This window comes from Poecilia reticulata, chromosome 10 (assembly GCF_904066995.2).
Source record: "Poecilia reticulata chromosome 10, P_reticulata-male-v2, whole genome shotgun sequence".
NCBI lineage: Eukaryota > Metazoa > Chordata > Actinopteri > Cyprinodontiformes > Poeciliidae > Poecilia > Poecilia reticulata.
Genome location: NC_088839.1, coordinates 18088651 through 18107339, shown reverse-complemented (window position 1 = coordinate 18107339; position 18689 = coordinate 18088651). Strand labels below are relative to the sequence as shown.

At 40.4% G+C, this 18689-nt stretch overlaps 1 protein-coding gene across 1 annotated transcript; it reads left to right on the top strand.

Moving 5' to 3' along the window:
• Positions 1–154: 154 nt before the first annotated feature.
• clcf1 (cardiotrophin-like cytokine factor 1) lies at positions 155–18391 on the top strand. Its single transcript, XM_081611532.1, has 4 exons — positions 155–261; positions 399–492; positions 13342–13493; positions 14799–18391. Exons 2-4 carry the CDS (start codon positions 474–476, stop codon positions 16059–16061), a joined length of 1434 nt encoding a protein of 477 aa, XP_081467658.1. The 5' UTR covers positions 155–261; positions 399–473; the 3' UTR covers positions 16062–18391.
• The last annotated feature ends 298 nt before the right edge of the window (positions 18392–18689 follow it).

Genomic DNA, 18689 nt, shown 5'->3' with positions numbered 1-18689 from the left:
CGGGATGACGAGCGGATGAGAGGCAGGAATGAGTTGTGACAAGTCCGGTGGTTGAGCGGCTCTGTCAACTGGTGCGTCAACCCCGGTGAATCACCGAGGAAGGAGGAGGGAGAGGATAACGAGGGAAGAAGAGGAGACAAGGATGGAAAAGGAGGGCAGGAATGGGAGCAAAAGAGGAGGAGGAAAAGGCTACAAAAAGGCTCCGCCGTCATGCAGTCTGTCACACGGACCACACAAGTCAGCGAGAAGGTCCTGCGTTAGGTTCGTCACGTCGCGTGTTGATTTTTATTTCAGGAAAACAAGCGAGGGAAGACATCACCTGTTGACTTATTTCCGTTTTTCTCTCTCTCTCTCTCTCTCTCTCTCTCTCTCTCTCTCTCTCTCTCTCTCTCTCTCAGAAAGTTGAACCAAGACGTCAAGGAAAAAAAAAAACATTTCCACCCTTAACAACGGAATAAACAGAGCTGGAGATAATGAGCAGCTTTTGTAGAGGTAAGATCATTAGCATTTGATTTTTATAAGCTGTAAAAGCAACTGTGATGTCAGTTAAACTCTTAAAAAATGTTTGACTTATTTATTTAGTTTTTACCTCCCAAAAATTGATGACTTGCAAATTGGCCTCAAATGCAGGTGCGTCTCGGGTAAATGCTCTCAGGGGTGGCCATGGGGTGGGGGGGGCACATCAAAACCAAAAGTCATAGCAGAATCTAAAGACTTTGTTTATTCATGTTGCAATGAAAGGACTTAAAATGTTGGTCCAATGAAAACAAATCTTAAAAAAAACACAAGATGATTTGATGGAGCATGTTTATTAATTTCAACGGCACAAAATTCACTGGCTACGAACACAACAACAGCTCTATTTTCTGACTTAAGCATGTTATGTTGGAATTATTTACAGGCATTTTTATTTAAAGTGAACTACGATTGAACGATACAAAAAATAAAACAACAAATAAATGAATAAATAATTCACCAAATGGGATGGGCAGATGAGTGTGAGCTACTAAAGTTGGGGGGTAGCACACTTGATTTAGAAATAAATACTCACGTACTCATCCGTCTTAAATAAATAGAAATTCATTTAGTATTAAGATAAAAATAATCAATGTCAAGCGTAGACAAGGTTGCACCACTGCTAAAACCTGATACAGAACAAAAATTCAAATAATCACTGAACAAATCCATTACAGATAAAAAAGTGCGTTTGGGGTGAAAGTAAAACGACAGAGAAAAAAGTAAAAGTTGAACGTGTGACAAGATTGAAGCGGGTCAGAGCAGCCAGAGCCCCCTGTCTAGTTAACTGTCACTGATATGAGAAAGTACATGATTCACTTTAGTCAGGGTGTGAGAGGACACACACGCAAACACACACGCAAACACACACACACTCATAGTGTTTCCTCTTGGGATGACTGGCCCGGCTGCTTCTCCTCTTCTATAAAAGGAAGGGAAATGTAAAAAAAAAAAAATGGAAGTGACAGAAAGACAGAAGGAGAATCTGTGGTAAAATCCTGCACTGGATGCCTTTTTCTCTTTTCTACCTTCATCCTTTGACCCGTCTGGGTGGCCAGAAGGTGGAAAATATTAAACTACCAGCAAATTCAGTAGAACTTTTAAAAGGATAATAAATATAAAGCTAAGCTGCTTCCCTTGACACGCAGAGCAAATAAATACTCAATAAGACATTGCCTTTGACTCTCAGAGCATTAATCTCTCCAGATTCAACCGTATCTGACTTCACACAGCTCCTTTTCTGCCTGATGCTGGAGAACACACTCTCACACTGTCAAAAGACAAAAAAAAAAAAAAAAAACTGCATGGAGGCTTGCATTAGACTCGGTGTGTTTCAGATAAAACCTTTAGTGTGTCTTGGATCAGGGAGCTCCAATCAGAGGAAACAAAGGAAGCAGGAGAGACAGAGGGAGATGTGGAAAAAAAGGGAGGATAAACTGAACTCCTTCACATCTTCTGATTCGCTCAAGCCAATTCTTCACGGTGCATACAAGAGGTCAGGAAGGTTTGTGGCGAAGAGGTTACGTTTGTGTGTGTGTGTGTGTGTGTGTGTGAAGGACAGAAAGGAGAAACAGATAAAAGGAGAGGGGAAACTGGCTGCAGAGGGGTTAATGCAGTGCAGATTGACAGAAGTTAGGAGCACCCAGAGGGGAGGAGAGGCGAGGGGAGGGGGGCTGATATAAAATGAGTCGGTCACGCTTTGAACAGTTACACATGCTGTTTACATTTTTCCCAAATTAACATGGCCCCTCGCTTCAGAAAACGCTCCCGCCCCTCCACCTTTTCCTCTTCCTCCTCCTCCTCCTCCCCCCTCTGTCCTACCAGACTCTTAACATGTCCTTTACTGCCCAAAACCTGAAAAGTTCCCATCGCAATGCCAATTAAAATGTTTTATTCAATCAAACGTAGTCAGTAGTTTTATTCTGCAGCTGGTACATTTTGAACGTAATGTTCTGAACATAAAAACACAAACAACCGGGAGAAAAAAAACTGAAATAAATCACAACTTAGCACACAGAAGTGTAAAATTCAGTCTGACAATGAGGCAAGCAAGCAGCAGACGGTATGTTCCCTGTTTTCTCCGCGAGTCCAAATCCCCAAAGGTTTTATTCTGCATTTCAACTTAGTCCACAAAGGTTTAGAGACTGAACTGAACTGTTTCTCAGAATAATCTCAACAACCTGCCCAAAATAACACAAAGTTATGCATACAAGGGTGGTAGCCCAGGGCCCAGAGTCTTGGGGAAGCAAAGATTTATCTAGTTATTTTTTATGAATGTTTATTTTACAAACATTTCATGAAGATCTGCCAGGGGACATTTTAAACTAATCATGCATCAGCTCTTACTAGTTGATGTGTAAGCCTACCTCACGGTACAGTATTGTAGGATAAAAAAATGATAATAATTTGTGGATCGGGGACCGAAACTGGCTCCAGCCCAGAACCCTTAATAGCTGTAAATTTGGCTCTGTATGAAGTCGTGTATTTTTTCTCTTAAGACACATATATTTGTTATAAAATCACAGCTGTAGACTGGATTCCCACTGCAGGATTTCACAAAATCCAAGGCTGTAGAGAAAATCTGCTTTGTGTACAAGAGGTACAAGAATTGAGATAATCAACAGGATTTAGTAAACTCCCTTTTAACTTTCATTCAAGTCAAACGGATTCCATGTTTTATATTTTCCAAATATTTGACAAACCCAGGCAGCGTCCTTTTATATGTATACATCTCAAAAGTTTTGCCGCGGATGTACAGATTACAAGTAGACACACTTGAAGAAAGGATTAGATTAAAAAAGGGGGGGGAAATATAAATGTGCTCAAAAGAATTCTGTGCATGTCTTTTGTGATGACACCGGGAGAGTGCGTTCATGGAAACTTCTTTTCTTTTGGAGAGTAGATTTGATCTGGAGTAATTATTGGTTTACAACTGAGAGCAACATAAATGGAAAACATGAAATGTTGTTTTAAAGATGGTGTCTAATGTGAGCTGGCTTCATTTTACCGAGAAGCTCAGCTGGTAGCTTCAAAATCCAATAGCAACTCGGATCAGAAGAACGATTTCACTGAGCAGAAACTAACCCTTTAGGTTTCTACTGTTCAGTGGCTTTAGAAACTTCATTGCAATCCTTCACATTTCACATGTTTGATCCAGACTCACTGAAGCTTCACGAACAGAACTGATTAAATGTCATGCAGTTTGACTGCAGGTGTGCAGCAGCAAAAACCAAACGAGAATAACGTCTCGGCACTTGGTATTTAACGTATAATAACGTATTTTGTGTTTTTGGGAAAACATTTACCTGGGAAAATAAATCTACAGTGGAATTCAATGAAGAAAATGAAACAATTTAAAGTAGATCTTAAGTTCTTCTTGTTTTTGGAATGAGTTTTATTTAGTGTTAAACTGACGTCATCTTTGTGTAAGAAAAGCACGTTTGTTAGCTTGCCGTCTTGATGAAAACAGTAAATATTGTAAAATTACCATTTTTTTCAATTGCTGACATGTAAAGCTGTTTTGAGAGTAGATGAATTATAATCTTGGTGTAAACAGAGCTAACAAAACAACATCTACAAGTAGAAAAAAAAGGCAGACAGGGCATCATAAGGAAACTATTTCTGTTATAAACACATTTTGAAACAGAGAACTTCCAAGAATGCAACTTGTGGCTTTTAGTTTTGGCACCCAAAACCTCCAAGACGCTGCAAATTTCAATGAACATGAGCAGCAGGTAGGGCACCTTTGAGAAGTTTTCATCTTCCTTCAAGGTTTTCATATTTTGTTGCGTTGAGACCACAAACCTGGGTGAATTTTAATATGTTTTTTTTTTTTGTTTTTGTTTTTTTTACACCAATGCAAAGGAAAAGATACTCATGAGTTGGGAGGAAAGTTATGTGTTTTTAAAAGTTTGGGTGTATGTTCAGGGTCATTGTCCTGCTGGAAAAGCTTCTACACAGCATGATGCTGCTACCGCCAAGTGTCATAGGGACACAAGAGCATTTGGTTTAGCATTCATCACTTTTGTCCCACTTTACAATTTTGCCTTACTTTGTTCATGTTGACATTTGTGATAGAGATCTCCGTGTCAAAAGTCAGATCTGTTAAAGATCCTGATATATCAGACGTTGTGTTTTTGATAATTGCGTGCCTTCTGCAGACAACCGGTTGCACTAGATTTTATTTTGGGCCATCAAAGTAAAGGATGGTTAAATGCAACACTTTGTAAATTTTTATTAGCAAAAGAAAATAACATATGAAACCCAAAGACAGCTCAGGTTTCTTGACCAACAGAAGCCGTACACTCACTAACACCTTACGGTAATTTCCATCGGCCAATTAATTAACCTGATATATTTAAGTGAATTGGGCCCAAAAAACTAGAAGAGTGGAATTATTGGCATTGATGTAGAAAATTTGGAGAGGCCACTTACAAAACAAGGGGGTTTAAGTAGGAGAGGAGGAGGAGAGTCTGATGTCTAAGGCGGATTTGGAGAAGAGACTGAGACGGATGAGGCGACAATGAAATTGAAACCAAGCACAGCAATAAAAAAATGAAGCAACAGGAATGTTCAGATTTAAAAAAAAAAAAGATTAGCTTATAAGGTGAAGCAGAAGAGACAACAAAGCGAGAGCAGAAACAAAGCAGAGGATGTGGCATTTACGACACTAAGAAATGGAGTTTCTGGGAATAAACATAATTTTTATAGGATCTCTTTTATTGGACTGTTTTCTGTTGCGCTTGGTTTTGGGTCACTGATGTTTCTGAGTGTCTCCATTGTTAAAGCTTTTATGAGCAAACGCCGACCAAGAAATCTCCAGAGAAGAGAAGGGAAAAGTACATGGATTAGTGCTTGTATGTCCATTTTTAGATGCGTTTTAGGTGCAGCGATGCCTTTGGATACATGGATCTGCTGCACAGTGCACACTTTGGATGCTTGTGTGTGTGTGTGTGTTGAGTTAACAGAGGAATGTGCACGCTTGATTGAGGACAGGCTGCACATAAATCTGGCCTTTAACTGTACACAGACACACAACAATGACCCCGAGCCCACATGTGTCTGTCCTTTTCGCCTGTGTCTCTGTCCCCTCACATCAGCGTCCTCATCCGTCTCTTTGCCTCTTATCGTTCAGCATTCAGGAAAGTGCTGCAGTAGACAAAAAAAAAAAAATCACCAAGCTGTAAAATGACCATAATCTATTACAGATATGTGGAAAGTGAAGCGGCTTGACTTCAAGTTTGGCTGTGATGAGTCGTTCCCAGAGGCAGAAGGAGTCTCCAGCTGCCACGTTAGCTGCATGACAGTAATTATGCAAATCAGGATAGAGGATGGGTGTGCTTTGTAAAAAAAAAAAAAAAAGAAGACATAAAAACAACTTTATGTGTGCACTGAAATATTTAGTAAGCACATGTGGTGGAACATAATAAGCTTCCTTTTTGAATAAGAATTTAAACGCAAAATTTCTATCGATTCTTTTTTTTTTTTTTAGATTTTGGTTTGAAGCAGCCAGACGTCCTTGTAATCAGTTTATCTTCATCTTCAGTATTTTTTTCCCATGAACTTTGGCTGCTTTTCACTCATTTTCAGTCATGTCATTTTCAGACCTACATGATGATTTTCCAGTGTTTTGGTTTGTTTGCTAAGGCACTTAACGCTGACCTATGACTCATGCAGGCATGAGAAAAGTCAAACTCCTTGCAGGCTAAATATGAGGTGAACGTGGGATGAATGACTCAGGCGGTTTGCGCAGTATGCACATCAGTTAAAGATGACGATTGAAGACCTGTGGGTGGAAAATGCCAAATATTTTAACTTACATTTTTTTTCTCATTTCTACCACTCATCGACGAGTTAACCCGACTTATTCAGCAGAATATTAAATCTAACATGCAGAACAGAAGCATGTTTAAAAAAAAAAAAGTAGCGCAATGGCGCCAATATGTTTGTAAATAACCATGTTTTTATTTATTGCGTAAGCTGGAGCTAATTTGTGTCTGTAGCTCAGAAAAACAATTTCTGGGGTTAATTGTCTCTGAGGGTGGAAGTTGTGGCCATGGCTTTGCTGTGCAGATGGTTTGATACGGTTCTGAATAAGATTATGCCGATTTTTTCGCTGTTTAGTTTAGATTCATTTTACTGCAGTTTTGTCTCCCTTCTTTGTGTTTCCCATCGTTACCCACACGCTTTTAGCCTCGCTGTTAGCCATGTGGGCTATGAGGTTTTTTTTTAATTAAGATTCTTGCTGAACTAAAGTCAATAAACATTAAATAGAGTTAATACTAATGCTATGGCAGTTAATCTTTTCAGGCAGTAGGCTTATCCTTGATATTGTCTTAACTTATTTTGAATAAGACGGCTGAGTAGAGTGGACTGATGAAGCTAAAACCTCTTTTTACAATCGTATATTAAACTTACGATATGAATGAAAACAAGGTGTAACACAGACATGAAAGGATGAAGCTGCAGGGCTGCGAAGGAGCAGAGAAAGGCCTGCATTCTTGATCTGCATAGTAGGAGTAATATTTTATAGACTGAACATTTCAATCTGACTTGGATCTTTGCTTTGTCAGGTCAAATGTTTAAACGGTAGACAGAGGGATTCATTTGGATTTTTCTCATTTATTGTTATGCCATTAGTGCAACATATGTTTTGCAGCAGATTTTCAGCAAGCAGGTTGTGCAACTGTAGATTTACCACAATCCCAGCTTTTACAACACTTCTGCTCTTACTCGCGTTTCCGTTCCTTAATCTTCTTACTTGTCGGTGTGTGTTTGGCGCTGACATTTGGATCGGTTGCGTTTTTTAGCCATGTTTCATTTTACTATGATTCTTTTATTTTCTGACAATTTGTTTTCTAGCTATAATCAAATTAACGATTATAACTAAAAAGCTTTTGTTTTACTTTATTTTCTGCCTTCACTGAAACATTTAATGATTTATATGGCTTAATACTTACTTTAATAAATCTTTCTACAAAATATTTGACTGGTTAGTCCAATTACTTATTTATTTGCAACTTTCACAGATTCAAAGTAAAATGAAACATCTTTCCAAAAACAAATTGCTTCCTTCAGACTGTCAAATGTTTCTGATGTGTCTGACTTCAAATCTCTTACAAGCTGAAGTTTAAAGTTAGGTTTTTTTTTCACTGTAATATGATTTCAGTTTGTCATGAGGACATTTTATGGAGTTTTAGATTTCTCCTGTCGAGTGTGAGTGGGTGGAAGCACATTAAAAGTAATGCACCATAACTGAATTTATTCGTTTTTATTAGTGAGTTGAATGGGAACTTTTCAGAATGGATTTTTTTTAGTACAACTTATAAAAATACTTTATTTTTACTTTCAGACATTAAATCAGACTCTACTTTTCCTGTTGTAGGTCAGTTAAAGTCACCAATTTTTTAAAATTTTGTTTGTTAAATAGCTGAATAATCAGAGAACTTTAGATTTTTTTAAATTTTGCTAAATTCAGAACGCTACATGCATTTTCTTAGTGTTGGTTAGAATTGTCTTTTAATCTGTGTAACTTGGGTCAAACATTTTGGATTTTCTTTCCTCACAATGTCATTTAATTTGCGAAATTCACCAGTTAATTCTGCAGCAAAACAGCCCACAACATAATGCAGCCACCACTGTACTTCACAGATGGGATTGGACTTGCAAACTTATTCCTACATCCTTAAAACGCTTATGTCACTCAAAGAAGCTGCATGTTTGAGGTGTTTTTTCTAATAAACATCCACATGTGTGCCTTGATTTGAATCAAATATTGTGAATTAACCTATCAACAATTATTTTAATGTAAAGTAAACTTAGTGTATGTAAATCTCTAATACCTCTTTCATATTCCGGCATTTAGGAAATCTAAATAATTTTGCTAATCCTATTTGACCTAAACCAAAATGTTTAGTCTGACTTGATGTCAGACAGTGAGAAAAAAAAGGTTATGTGTCTTTTTAGTGTATGTAAATATCTGGTTTCACTGTAACTGATGTTACCTGGTTTTGTTCTCCGCTGCAGCTCCTCTGCAGCAACAGAATCAAAGGATGTAGCAGATTTAAGTCTGGAAAACACAGCTTGGGCTCGTTTACGGTTAAATCCAGTCTCCAAATTTATACCCAGATCATGACAATCTACTTTAGCCTTCCTAATCAATGTCACATGGGAAACAATAAACATAAATTTCAGCCTGATTAACAACATCTTCTGTGCACGTACATTATGTTTTCTCTCTGTTTGAGAGCTCTTTCAAGTGGTTAGAGTGATGGAGGGCAACCTTTTTTGGCAGCCACTTTTTCCTGGAGCAGACCGGTTACATTTACTTGCGCATGGTTTTCCCACCGTACCAAATTCTCTTTAAGTGCTTGTTTGAAACCTCAAATGGTGGTGCATGTTGTGAAAGATGACATACCAGCGCTCTCTGATGGAAGTGGTACAACATCCACAAACACCGGGTCACTGGTTTACCAAAACACCGTCTGGGTTGTAAAGTATCCCGCCCTTACGAGGATCTTTTTGCCCCAAAACTTATCCTTCTGACCTAAACTTCAACTCTGACCTCCGACCCCCTGGTGGTGTTTAATTTAAACCTATTTGGGGGCTCAGAAGCTGTGCATGTTCTGCTTTTTTTGGTCTGCTCTGCAGATGGCAGCCAGATTCCAGAGTGCCACATCTGACATTACACCAGAGAACCAACCGAAGGATAAAAATATGATGTGCTGTGGATAACAATGCTCCCATGTGTGTGTGTGCGCAGCTCAGATATGTATGCGCATCCGCTATAGGACGCACATATGCGGGTCATGGTCAGCCATTGGAGGGAACCCCGGTGTTGCCGTAATGCAATCCTCCCACTGAGAATGTTCTGGTTTCATCTCTGCCCTGCGGAGTGTGCTTCCACTGCCAGGTACACGCAGTCGGCCTCGAACCCGCAGGGCTCGCCTTGAAGTCAGCCGATATGCCGACTGTACTGTAGTTACTCAATCTAATATTATATAACAACAAAACAGCTTGGAGTCTGAATTATCTCAGTTTACTCGTACAAAGAGAGATTGTTTTCAGCTGCAGCAAAGGTTGCCTTCATACATGTCAGAGCTCAATCAAAACAACAAGAGCCTTTCCCGTCTGGCAATCATCTCCCGAGCATGTGGCGTCAGACAAAGGGAGCCGCTAGCAGTAGTTTGGGCTCATTTTTACCAGGAGTGCTATTCCTTCCTCTCCCCGGGACTCATTTTCTTTGCTACCTGTTTATACCTTTTTTAATGCAACCTACTTACCTCCAGGGCTGTTTACTGTGAGTCACTGGTGTTGTGGTGAGTTCTGGGGGTGGGGGGCTAATTCAGGATGCTCTGCGGCACCAGGAGCTGCAAATGTGCGGCTGAAAGATGCGCATTGCATCTGACAGGTGATGAGGCTTTTGCAGTTAGGGAGAACGGAGGAGGCTTTGTTGGCAGATGCTGCCCTGGTTGACTGATTTCGAGGTGTGTGTCTGTGTGGGAACATGCGGGAGCTGCTTCTTGGCTAGACCTCAGTAATTTAGATAATAGTCTGGGGGAGGATTTTTTTTTATTTTATTATTTTTTTAATGCTATCAACAACTGAAGGTTAGCAGGTAGCGGAAACATTAGTGGCTACATTATGTTTGTGCCTCCAGATGAGCAGTTGTGGAGTTGTTTTTGTTCAGGTTTCGTCCTTGTCAGCGCAGCGACAGGCGTTTCTAATCTTGACTTAATTTTAAACTGCCAACTTCCCAATCTGTCATTCAATCTGCCAGGAAAGCTCATTTGGCAAATATGTTTTGAAGTGAGGTTTAGCCTGCTGGGTGGGTTGAGATATCTTGGGAAATATGTGTCATCACAGTGACTTAGTCGTTATTATCGCAATTTGTAACCAGAGGATTTATGCTTCCAATTTGTTCTCTTTCTAATTATTTCCCAGGCATATTAAACATATTAAACAAAAAAGGTGTCTGTGTGTTTTCTTCTTTAAATGCAGAGCCTTGCAAAAGTATTCCTATTTTATCTTGTTACAGATTTAAATGTGTTTTAATACTAGGATTTTATTTAAGACATCAACAGAAAGTGGGTTAGAACTGTAAAATGAGTGAAAAATGGCTTTCAACCATTTAAAAAGATGGAATTTGGGGTATTCCCACTTTACTACTTCTAAAGGAAATCCAGGGCAAAATAATCTACAAAAAAAAAAAAAATCTACCTTTGTGTTGTTAAATCTCAATATGAATCCAGCTGTTGTGTTTTGTTTATTAGAGAATATTAGTGAAGAAACAGCATCATGAAGACCAAGAAACACAACAAACACATCAGGAAGAAAGTTTTGAACATGCTTAAAGCACTGTTATGATAACCATTCAGACCAGGGATGCCTCACAGGTTTAAAGTTAGCAGCATTGTTCATCCATACTGAACATGCAGGGGGTTCAGAACAACTGCATAGCCATAGGCTGGACAAGAACAACATCAAACTGGGAAGAAGCCAAGAGAGCGTTGGTAACTCTGCACAGATCCGAAGCTCAGGTTGGAGATCATGTTGACAGGACGTTTATTAGTTATGCAGTTCACAAATTTGGCCCAAAGCTGTTGCTGAAAGAATTTGGCAGTTTATCAGAAGACGCTAAAGGGAGGTACAATGTGTTTTCCAGGCACAACAAAAACAACTTAAAAGAAATTAGATTTTGCTTCGACATAACACGATACAAAGAGCAAAAGCTTTGATTTTCCATGACTCCACACACACACCCCACTCCTCCCAATCCTCTTTAAAGATGTTTTTCTACTAAGATGAGACCAAAATTGAATTTTGCTGCACATCCCCACTTTGGCTCATGATGGTGGGAACATCAGCATTTCTTTACGGGGGTAAGAAGAACTGATCAGAGCTAATGGGAAGATGAAAGGAGCTAAAACAGGATAAAAAGACCTGTAAGAGGCTGCAAAAGCCTTGCAGCAGGACGATTGGTGCAAATTCATGTGTGGCCTAAATATGTGTCAAATCTTGAAAACGGCTTTCCGCCTAACTGACTATTTTGTGAAGAAGCGAGCCGTGAAACATGGTGGTGGAAACATCATGCTGTGGGAATGGTTTTGTTCAATAGGGACAGTGTTCAGAGTGAATGGAAAGACAGAAAACTTTAGACAGTGGTGGAGTTTCACCTTCCAGCAGGACAGCAACCCTAAACATACAAACAGCGCGACAGTGGAAAGGTTTGTACAAAGGGCTGTACATTTTTGTCCGTTGAGTAGTATAGCATACATAAGAACAGCGAGTTTCTACCCAACCCTGTTTGGGAGTGGGCACCGATACGGCTGAGTCACAAGGAAAACGCGTTGGCTGTTTAAGGTCATTTCTCCATTCAGCGGGCCCAACAAGCGTGTTAAAGCTAAATGTTTTGAAATATGTCAGAGCGATTTCACTTCAGGTCTCACGTTCTTCTTGTGGGGTCCATAGTGGAGGATGACAGAAAGAAAAGGGAGGGAGCAAGAGAGCTAATCAGGGTTAATTGGCTGCTGTTTTTTCTTTTTTTTTTTTCTAACCTGAGGCAGAAAGGAGATGGAGGAGAAACTCTGGAGGAAAAGGGAGGAAGGCTTAAGTACACTGTGACTAATTTAAAAGGAGAAAGGGATTGAATTGGCGGGGCAACAGGAGGGCCGACTGAGGTGTGTCTGAGCTGGACGGAGGCTGACTGAGCGCCAGAGAGAAATATTGTGCAATGCACTTTTCACACCTAATGAACAGCAGCATGTTTTAGGAGCATGAATCACGGCTTTCTGTCTGGGCAACGTCAGGATGAAAGGGAGCGCCGAGAGGATGGGAAAGGATGACAGATTGCAGGAGGAAAAAAGTGTTGTGTTTGGAGAAATTTAGCAGGGGAAAAAAGTGAAAGCATCCAAAGAGTGCAACAAAAAAAAAAAAAAAACGAGAGGCGGATGTACATGAAGTACCGTACTGTCGAAAAATCAACCTTTCAGCTCCAATTTTCTCTGTTTGAAACCAGAGATTTGGGCTCTGAAAGGTTTCAGTGTTGCTACCCCCCACTTCCTCTGATCGCCCCGTCGTCTCTCTTTTCCTCAAACACACATAACATCACTGTATACAATCACAGCAATGTAATGCTAATCCACGTATATGATGTCGGCTGCAAACATTCTAGCAAACACTCACATGTAACCTAAAGCAGCTATACAAACAAGGTAAAACCTAAACAAGAGGGCCACGACAAACCGACACAAACACGTTAATGTTTGTGATGGTAAAGAAAGCCACATGTCTTTGTTTTTGGGGGTTTTGGTCAGGAATGAACATACGTGTGAGCTTTTGTGTGAACCCTGAATGTAGGAGCCATTTGTTTTACTGTCTAGAGCTATTAGGCGAGGTTTTATTTAAAGCCAGAGTAAACCTCCTACAGCCAGAGACCTCTAAAACGAGATTGGAAACGGAAAAGGTTTCATTGGCAGTGTCGGATAACTCTGACCCCGGCAGGGTGCAACCAGGCAAAGTCGTCGCCACACAGGCAATGAAATAAACCTGAATATTTTTTACAATTCCAACAAACAGGGTTACGGTGAAGTCTGGAAACTGCTGCTGAATGTTATTTCTGTCCATTTAGTCACTAGATTTATTACAAAACTCAGTGTCCAATATAAATAATCTCAAAACATGTGAGAAAATAATAGCTGAAATAAGTTCTGCCTCAGAGTATTTGCGTGCTAACTTTTGGACACCTAAGACATGCACGTCATTATAGAAGCATCTCTAATTGCTGGCGTTTTAATCAGCCTTTTTTCTTTTGCTTACCCCCCACAGTCCGTCAGCTGCTCGCGGTGCTGCTGGCTGCTGCCGTAGCAACGGCTGTGGACCCTTCCCACAACCTGGCCATCGAGAGAAGTTCGATCGAAAGCACGTACGAGCTGACCAAATACCTGGAGTACCAGCTCAAGGAAATCAAGGACGTATATGTGAGTAATTCTTTGAGATTATTTTTATGCAACACAATTACACACTAAGATACAAATTTTTCATGAAACTTGAAATTTAATTGTTTTCATTTAATGAAGTCACTCTTACTGGCATCAGAAGCCATGAATTACAGAGCAACTGAGCAATTTCAGTTGCTCTGTAAAATACTGCCGTCTCTCACTTCCGACGCCCGTCATGGCGCCTCGAATGATTAAGTGCAAAGGGTCAATATATAACTTTAGTCTCCATAACAACCATTCAGGGCTATTTAAAAAAACAATTTCGGAGTGATTTTGTCAGTAAAAAGACTGAAAGAATGTGCTTAGGTCAGGTGAGACCAGGAGATATTTGGAAAACAATGACCAACTATTTGGAAAAGCTCCTTATACTCACTGTGGGTATGTTGGAGGATTGTTTTTCTTCTTAAGATATGCTAATATTTATTAATTCTAAACATGAAAAACAAAAATTTGTTTAAAATAATTGTAATAGGGTACTGAGATCCTAAATTTAAAGAATTATATGCCGTTTTTTGACTCTTCAGGGATGAGAGAGACAGAAAAGAAACTGTTAAGAAAAACAAACATTTGCTTTTCATTTATCCTCTTCTCTTGCTTAAGCTGAAGTAAGTCAAATAAATCAAATTATTTAGACACTTTTAGCTTTACAAGAAAACCAAAAGACTTACAAATATTTTTATTGTTGATTTATGTCACTTATAAACTATTAATCTTCTCCTTTTGTTTGACCTGGCAGTAGCACTGATTTGGCAAAAATCAAATAGGACATTGTTTTTATTAGACAGAAAATCCATTTGGTTTTTTTTCTCAGCTGACCTGCTGCTTTTCTTTTTATTATTCCTGAGTTTTGAAGAATATTCCCACAGCAGCCTAGTTCTTGAAGGATTTCATTGAGCTTCAAACAAAGAAAAACACAGTTCAAATTAAGGTTTTTTTTTAGTGCTCCAAATGTTTTTGCCAGCCTGCCTCACAAGGCCTTATTTTCCTAATTAATTTGTTGAGATATGGGAATGTGTCAGCAGAACTCTGTTAATCCAAATCTGGCAACCATATCTGGTTTATTCAAAACACTGCGGTTAACCCAGCTGCTTTGTAACTTTGTTGGGAAAGAAAACAAAGTCAAACTGCAAAGTCATCGTCACTCATCGCTTTGTTTAATCTGCTGTTCAGCTTGTCTTAGCGTATTTGAAGTTTGTATGTATCGATTAAGTGTGAAGGCAGCCCTGAGTGTAATTCACTTTTTTTATATGTTTAATCGTCTCTTTCTTTCGGCTTTTCCTGCAGCTGACATATCTGGGCCCGCCGTTCAATGAGAAAGACTTCTCTCCTCCTCGGCCCAACAGCACGGCTCTGACTCTTCCGAGTGCCGCCACCCGACTGGAGCTGTGGCACGGCCTGGAGAACCAAGCCCGACTCGCACAGAACCAGAGGGCCTACTCTATCCTGCTGACTGCTGTCAGGGAGCTGGCCCGCTCCACCCTCTGCCCGTCCCTCAAAACATCCCTGCTGCACTTCTGCACCGGTCTGGATGGACTTCTCGGCTCCATTTCTGCACTGATGAACTCCCTCGGTTACTCGTCCCCCGCTCAAGCTGCAGCTGGCGAGCTGCAGTTTCCGCAGAGGGGGACTGGGAGCAGCCGGCCTGCTCCGCTCATGAGCCAGAGCCTGTACCGATCCAGAGATGGGTCAAGAACAGAGTCCAGTCAGCGTGGCAGCCAGAGAAGAAGTCGGATAAAGATGGTCAGAGAGAGGGAAGACGGCGACCAGATGGACAGAAGAAGAGGGAGAACGGGGAAGAAAGCGGAGGCAACCACCGCTGTGGGGCGGAGTGGTGGGCAGAGGGAGAAGGGAAGAGGAGAACGAGTGAGAAGAGAGGAGAGGGAAGAGCAAGAGGAGGTGCAGGAATTGAAGGAAGAGGTGGAAAACTGGGGCAGAAGGAGAAGGTTGTTGAGTATAGAAGATAATGAGGATGAGAAGGACAGGGAGACCAAAATCAGAGTGGAAGTGTCGTATCTGGGCTCCGGAGAAACCATAAACCATCAGCAGACGAACAACCAGTACAGCTTCAGTCTGAACTCAGATCACCGAGACGCCCTCAGAGATGACGGATTTATTTTAGAAACAAACAGGAGATTCGTTTTAAAGGGAGAGAAGGACGCTGATATGGACTCAGCCTTCTCCTCTTCCTCCTCCATCCAGCAGCACCACCGGCGTCCTCGCTCTCTTCTCTACCCCACCCTCCCGCCTCCCCTCTCCACTCTCTCGCTCCTGTACCAGTTCGGAGTCGGTGAGGAGCACACCCTGCTGCCCCAGCCTGTCCCGCTTTCTCTACAAAGGGGCACCTCCCTTCTCTCTCCTCCTCTGAGTCCGCTGCTCTCCTCTTCGTCCTCCTCCCCCTCCACCTCCTCGTCGCTCCTGGCAGCTCGGCCAACGATGAACGATTTCGCCAGGAAGGTGGAGGGCTTCTGGATCCTGCGAGAGCTGCAGAGCTGGTTGTGGAGATCGGCCAAGGACTTCAACCGTCTCAAGAAGAGACTCCGAGGCTGAGACGATTGGGCGGCCCGGACAAAGACACAAAGACTCACAAAAGTACGGCAAGGCGGAAATCTATTGTTTTCACAAAGTCTGAGAGGAAGCAACCGAGATCTCTCTAAGCACATTACCACATCTATACTGAACACATCCATTCATCCCGTACTGGAACCAGTGGATAATGGACTTTTTTGGCTGGTCACCATTCCTGCTACTGGAACATAAAGCACACAAAGCCATGACAAGACTGTTCTGACCGCACATTGGAGGTAATTGAGATAAACTCACTGAGTCTGGTGTCTGAGTTACCGGACTTCACAGCTCATAGATCAACAGAAAAACCACTGTAGGTGGTTAGGCTTGAACAACACAGGCACGCAATGCAGCCTGGCCGGGTGACCGGCAGCCAGACAGACAGTGCAGTCATTGTGCACAAGCTGATTCAGTGACCTCACATGTGTGAATCAGCAAATATTCACTTTCTCTAAAGGAAGAAGGAAAAAAAATATGAATGGGCAAAAGACAAGAGGAGGAGGAAAAATGCCCAAAGGAATGATTGAGGCAGAGAGGGGGCATGAGTCAGGGAGTGATCATGTATACTAACCAGCAGAAGGGTATTGCTGAGTAATTATTGAGGAAATTGTAGTTTACCGTAATCGCACAACAGAGCCACACATACAGTCTTGCTGAGCGGCGAAGCACATTTTTTGCCTCCTTTTAGATTTGGTGCTCACAACTTAGGCTTTAATCTACTCAGATATCACCACCTTTTGTAATCTTTAGAATTTTAGAACCTAAAAATAAAAACTTAAAGCATTTTTGCAGTCCTGCTGCATCTTATTTTAAGTTAGTGGAGGCACTTTCCCTTACAATAACATTTTTCTTATCAAAAATAAAAATAAATGCAGTTCTTTTTTGGCCAACCTAACTGGGAAACTAGTGACTATTTAACCACTGTAGCTAACTACTACAGTGGTTAATATTAAGAGACAAGTTTTTGTTTTTGTTATAGATTATATTTGTTTGTGCTTTGATTAAATTAAGTTATGTTTTTGTTCTAAAAAAAAAAAAACATTTTCCCCAAATTTCAAATGAAATAATTTCATCATATCAGCTTTGCTAAACTACATCTTAGCACGTTTTTATAAGTAGTTAAATCCAGATTTTCAGAAAACTCAATAAGATTTTCATTTCCTGCAATAACCGGTAGCCTATTCATTAATGAAAAAAAACAACAAAAAACTATTTAAAATGTTTTATTTGGTATGTGGTTGTTTAAATGCTACATGTACACAAACACACTAAAATCAAAAGCTGTAATATCTATATTTTAGCTAATTGTATACATTACAGGAGCAGAACTTGCTAACAGAATTGATTAGCAACATGCAGTGTTAGTCTAGCTTTCTCCTCTCTGTTAAGCTTCTATATGCATTTGTCATTGCATCAGTAGCTATTTGCAAACAAAGTGTTAACACGCCAAAGCTGACGCATTCCTCTAGTCTACAAAATTTGTGAAATTGTGTTAACTAGATCCTACTTAGGGAATCTACAAGCAGTGACGGCGGTCAATAAACTTCAATAAACAAAGCTTGTCAAAAGGTTTTGTTTATTCAAGGGGAAAGTTAAAAAACAGATAACACAACTCATAATATGAATCCACCATTCAACTTCTATGCTTACAAATAAACACGCATCTTACACAATCTCCTTTTTCTAAAAAAAAAACAAACAACTAAAGTGGTTAGATGTTTAAGAGCAATGCACCTAATCAATACACTCAAATATTATTAATCGGACTTATCTTAAAATTGACTTATTTTTACCTGCACACTATTGCAGCGATATTGCTTAAGCGTAGACCAATAAAAGGGTTTCAAATAACTCGTCCTTCATTTTGCCCTGTAGCACATCTGAGTTAAACAGCTGGAGTATTTAAGCCATATGCTGGAAAGAAAAACTGAAGTAAATCGGTGAACTCAATGCCTTATGCCTTCAACTAGCCTTCAGACTGGATCACTTAAGACACATGCTTGTGCCAGGTGTTATGACAGCAAGTTCAAGACAAGCTCACCACTCTGATAGTCACTTTTCAAAATGTTGAAGTAATGCTGTAAGTTAGCTTCACATTCCTAAACTCAAACCGCTCAGCTTTCCCTCCGAGCAAGTTAAAACATTTTGTTTTCAGAATAAATTTGTCGTCATGTGTTTGAAATGTGTGCTGTTATGGCCAAAGGTTATGGATTATATTGCCATTATTTATTGAACAAAAATGTTTATTTATTTTTCCCTGTGTGATAATACTGTATTGTAACTTGAGAGAGAATAAATACTAGGTTTTTGTACACAGCGTGGTGTCATTGGTCATTTGGGATGCAGTAAATGAGAGAACTGGACTCTGAGGTCTGGGCGTTTTCTGAAAAACAAAGCGTAGTTCCCATTTGTGGTTGAAAAAGGAGGGCCGGGGGCTTAGCAGAGGTTTTATTCGTCTGTCCTTGCGAAAAATTTACGACCTTTTTCTTTTCATCATTCCCTTCCCGTCTCCTAGTTGCACCATCCCACCTCCCATTTTACTTTCCTTTCTCGTCCCACTATCTCACGAGGCTCGTCTTCCCCCGACTTCCCAAAACAACAAAAAAAAAA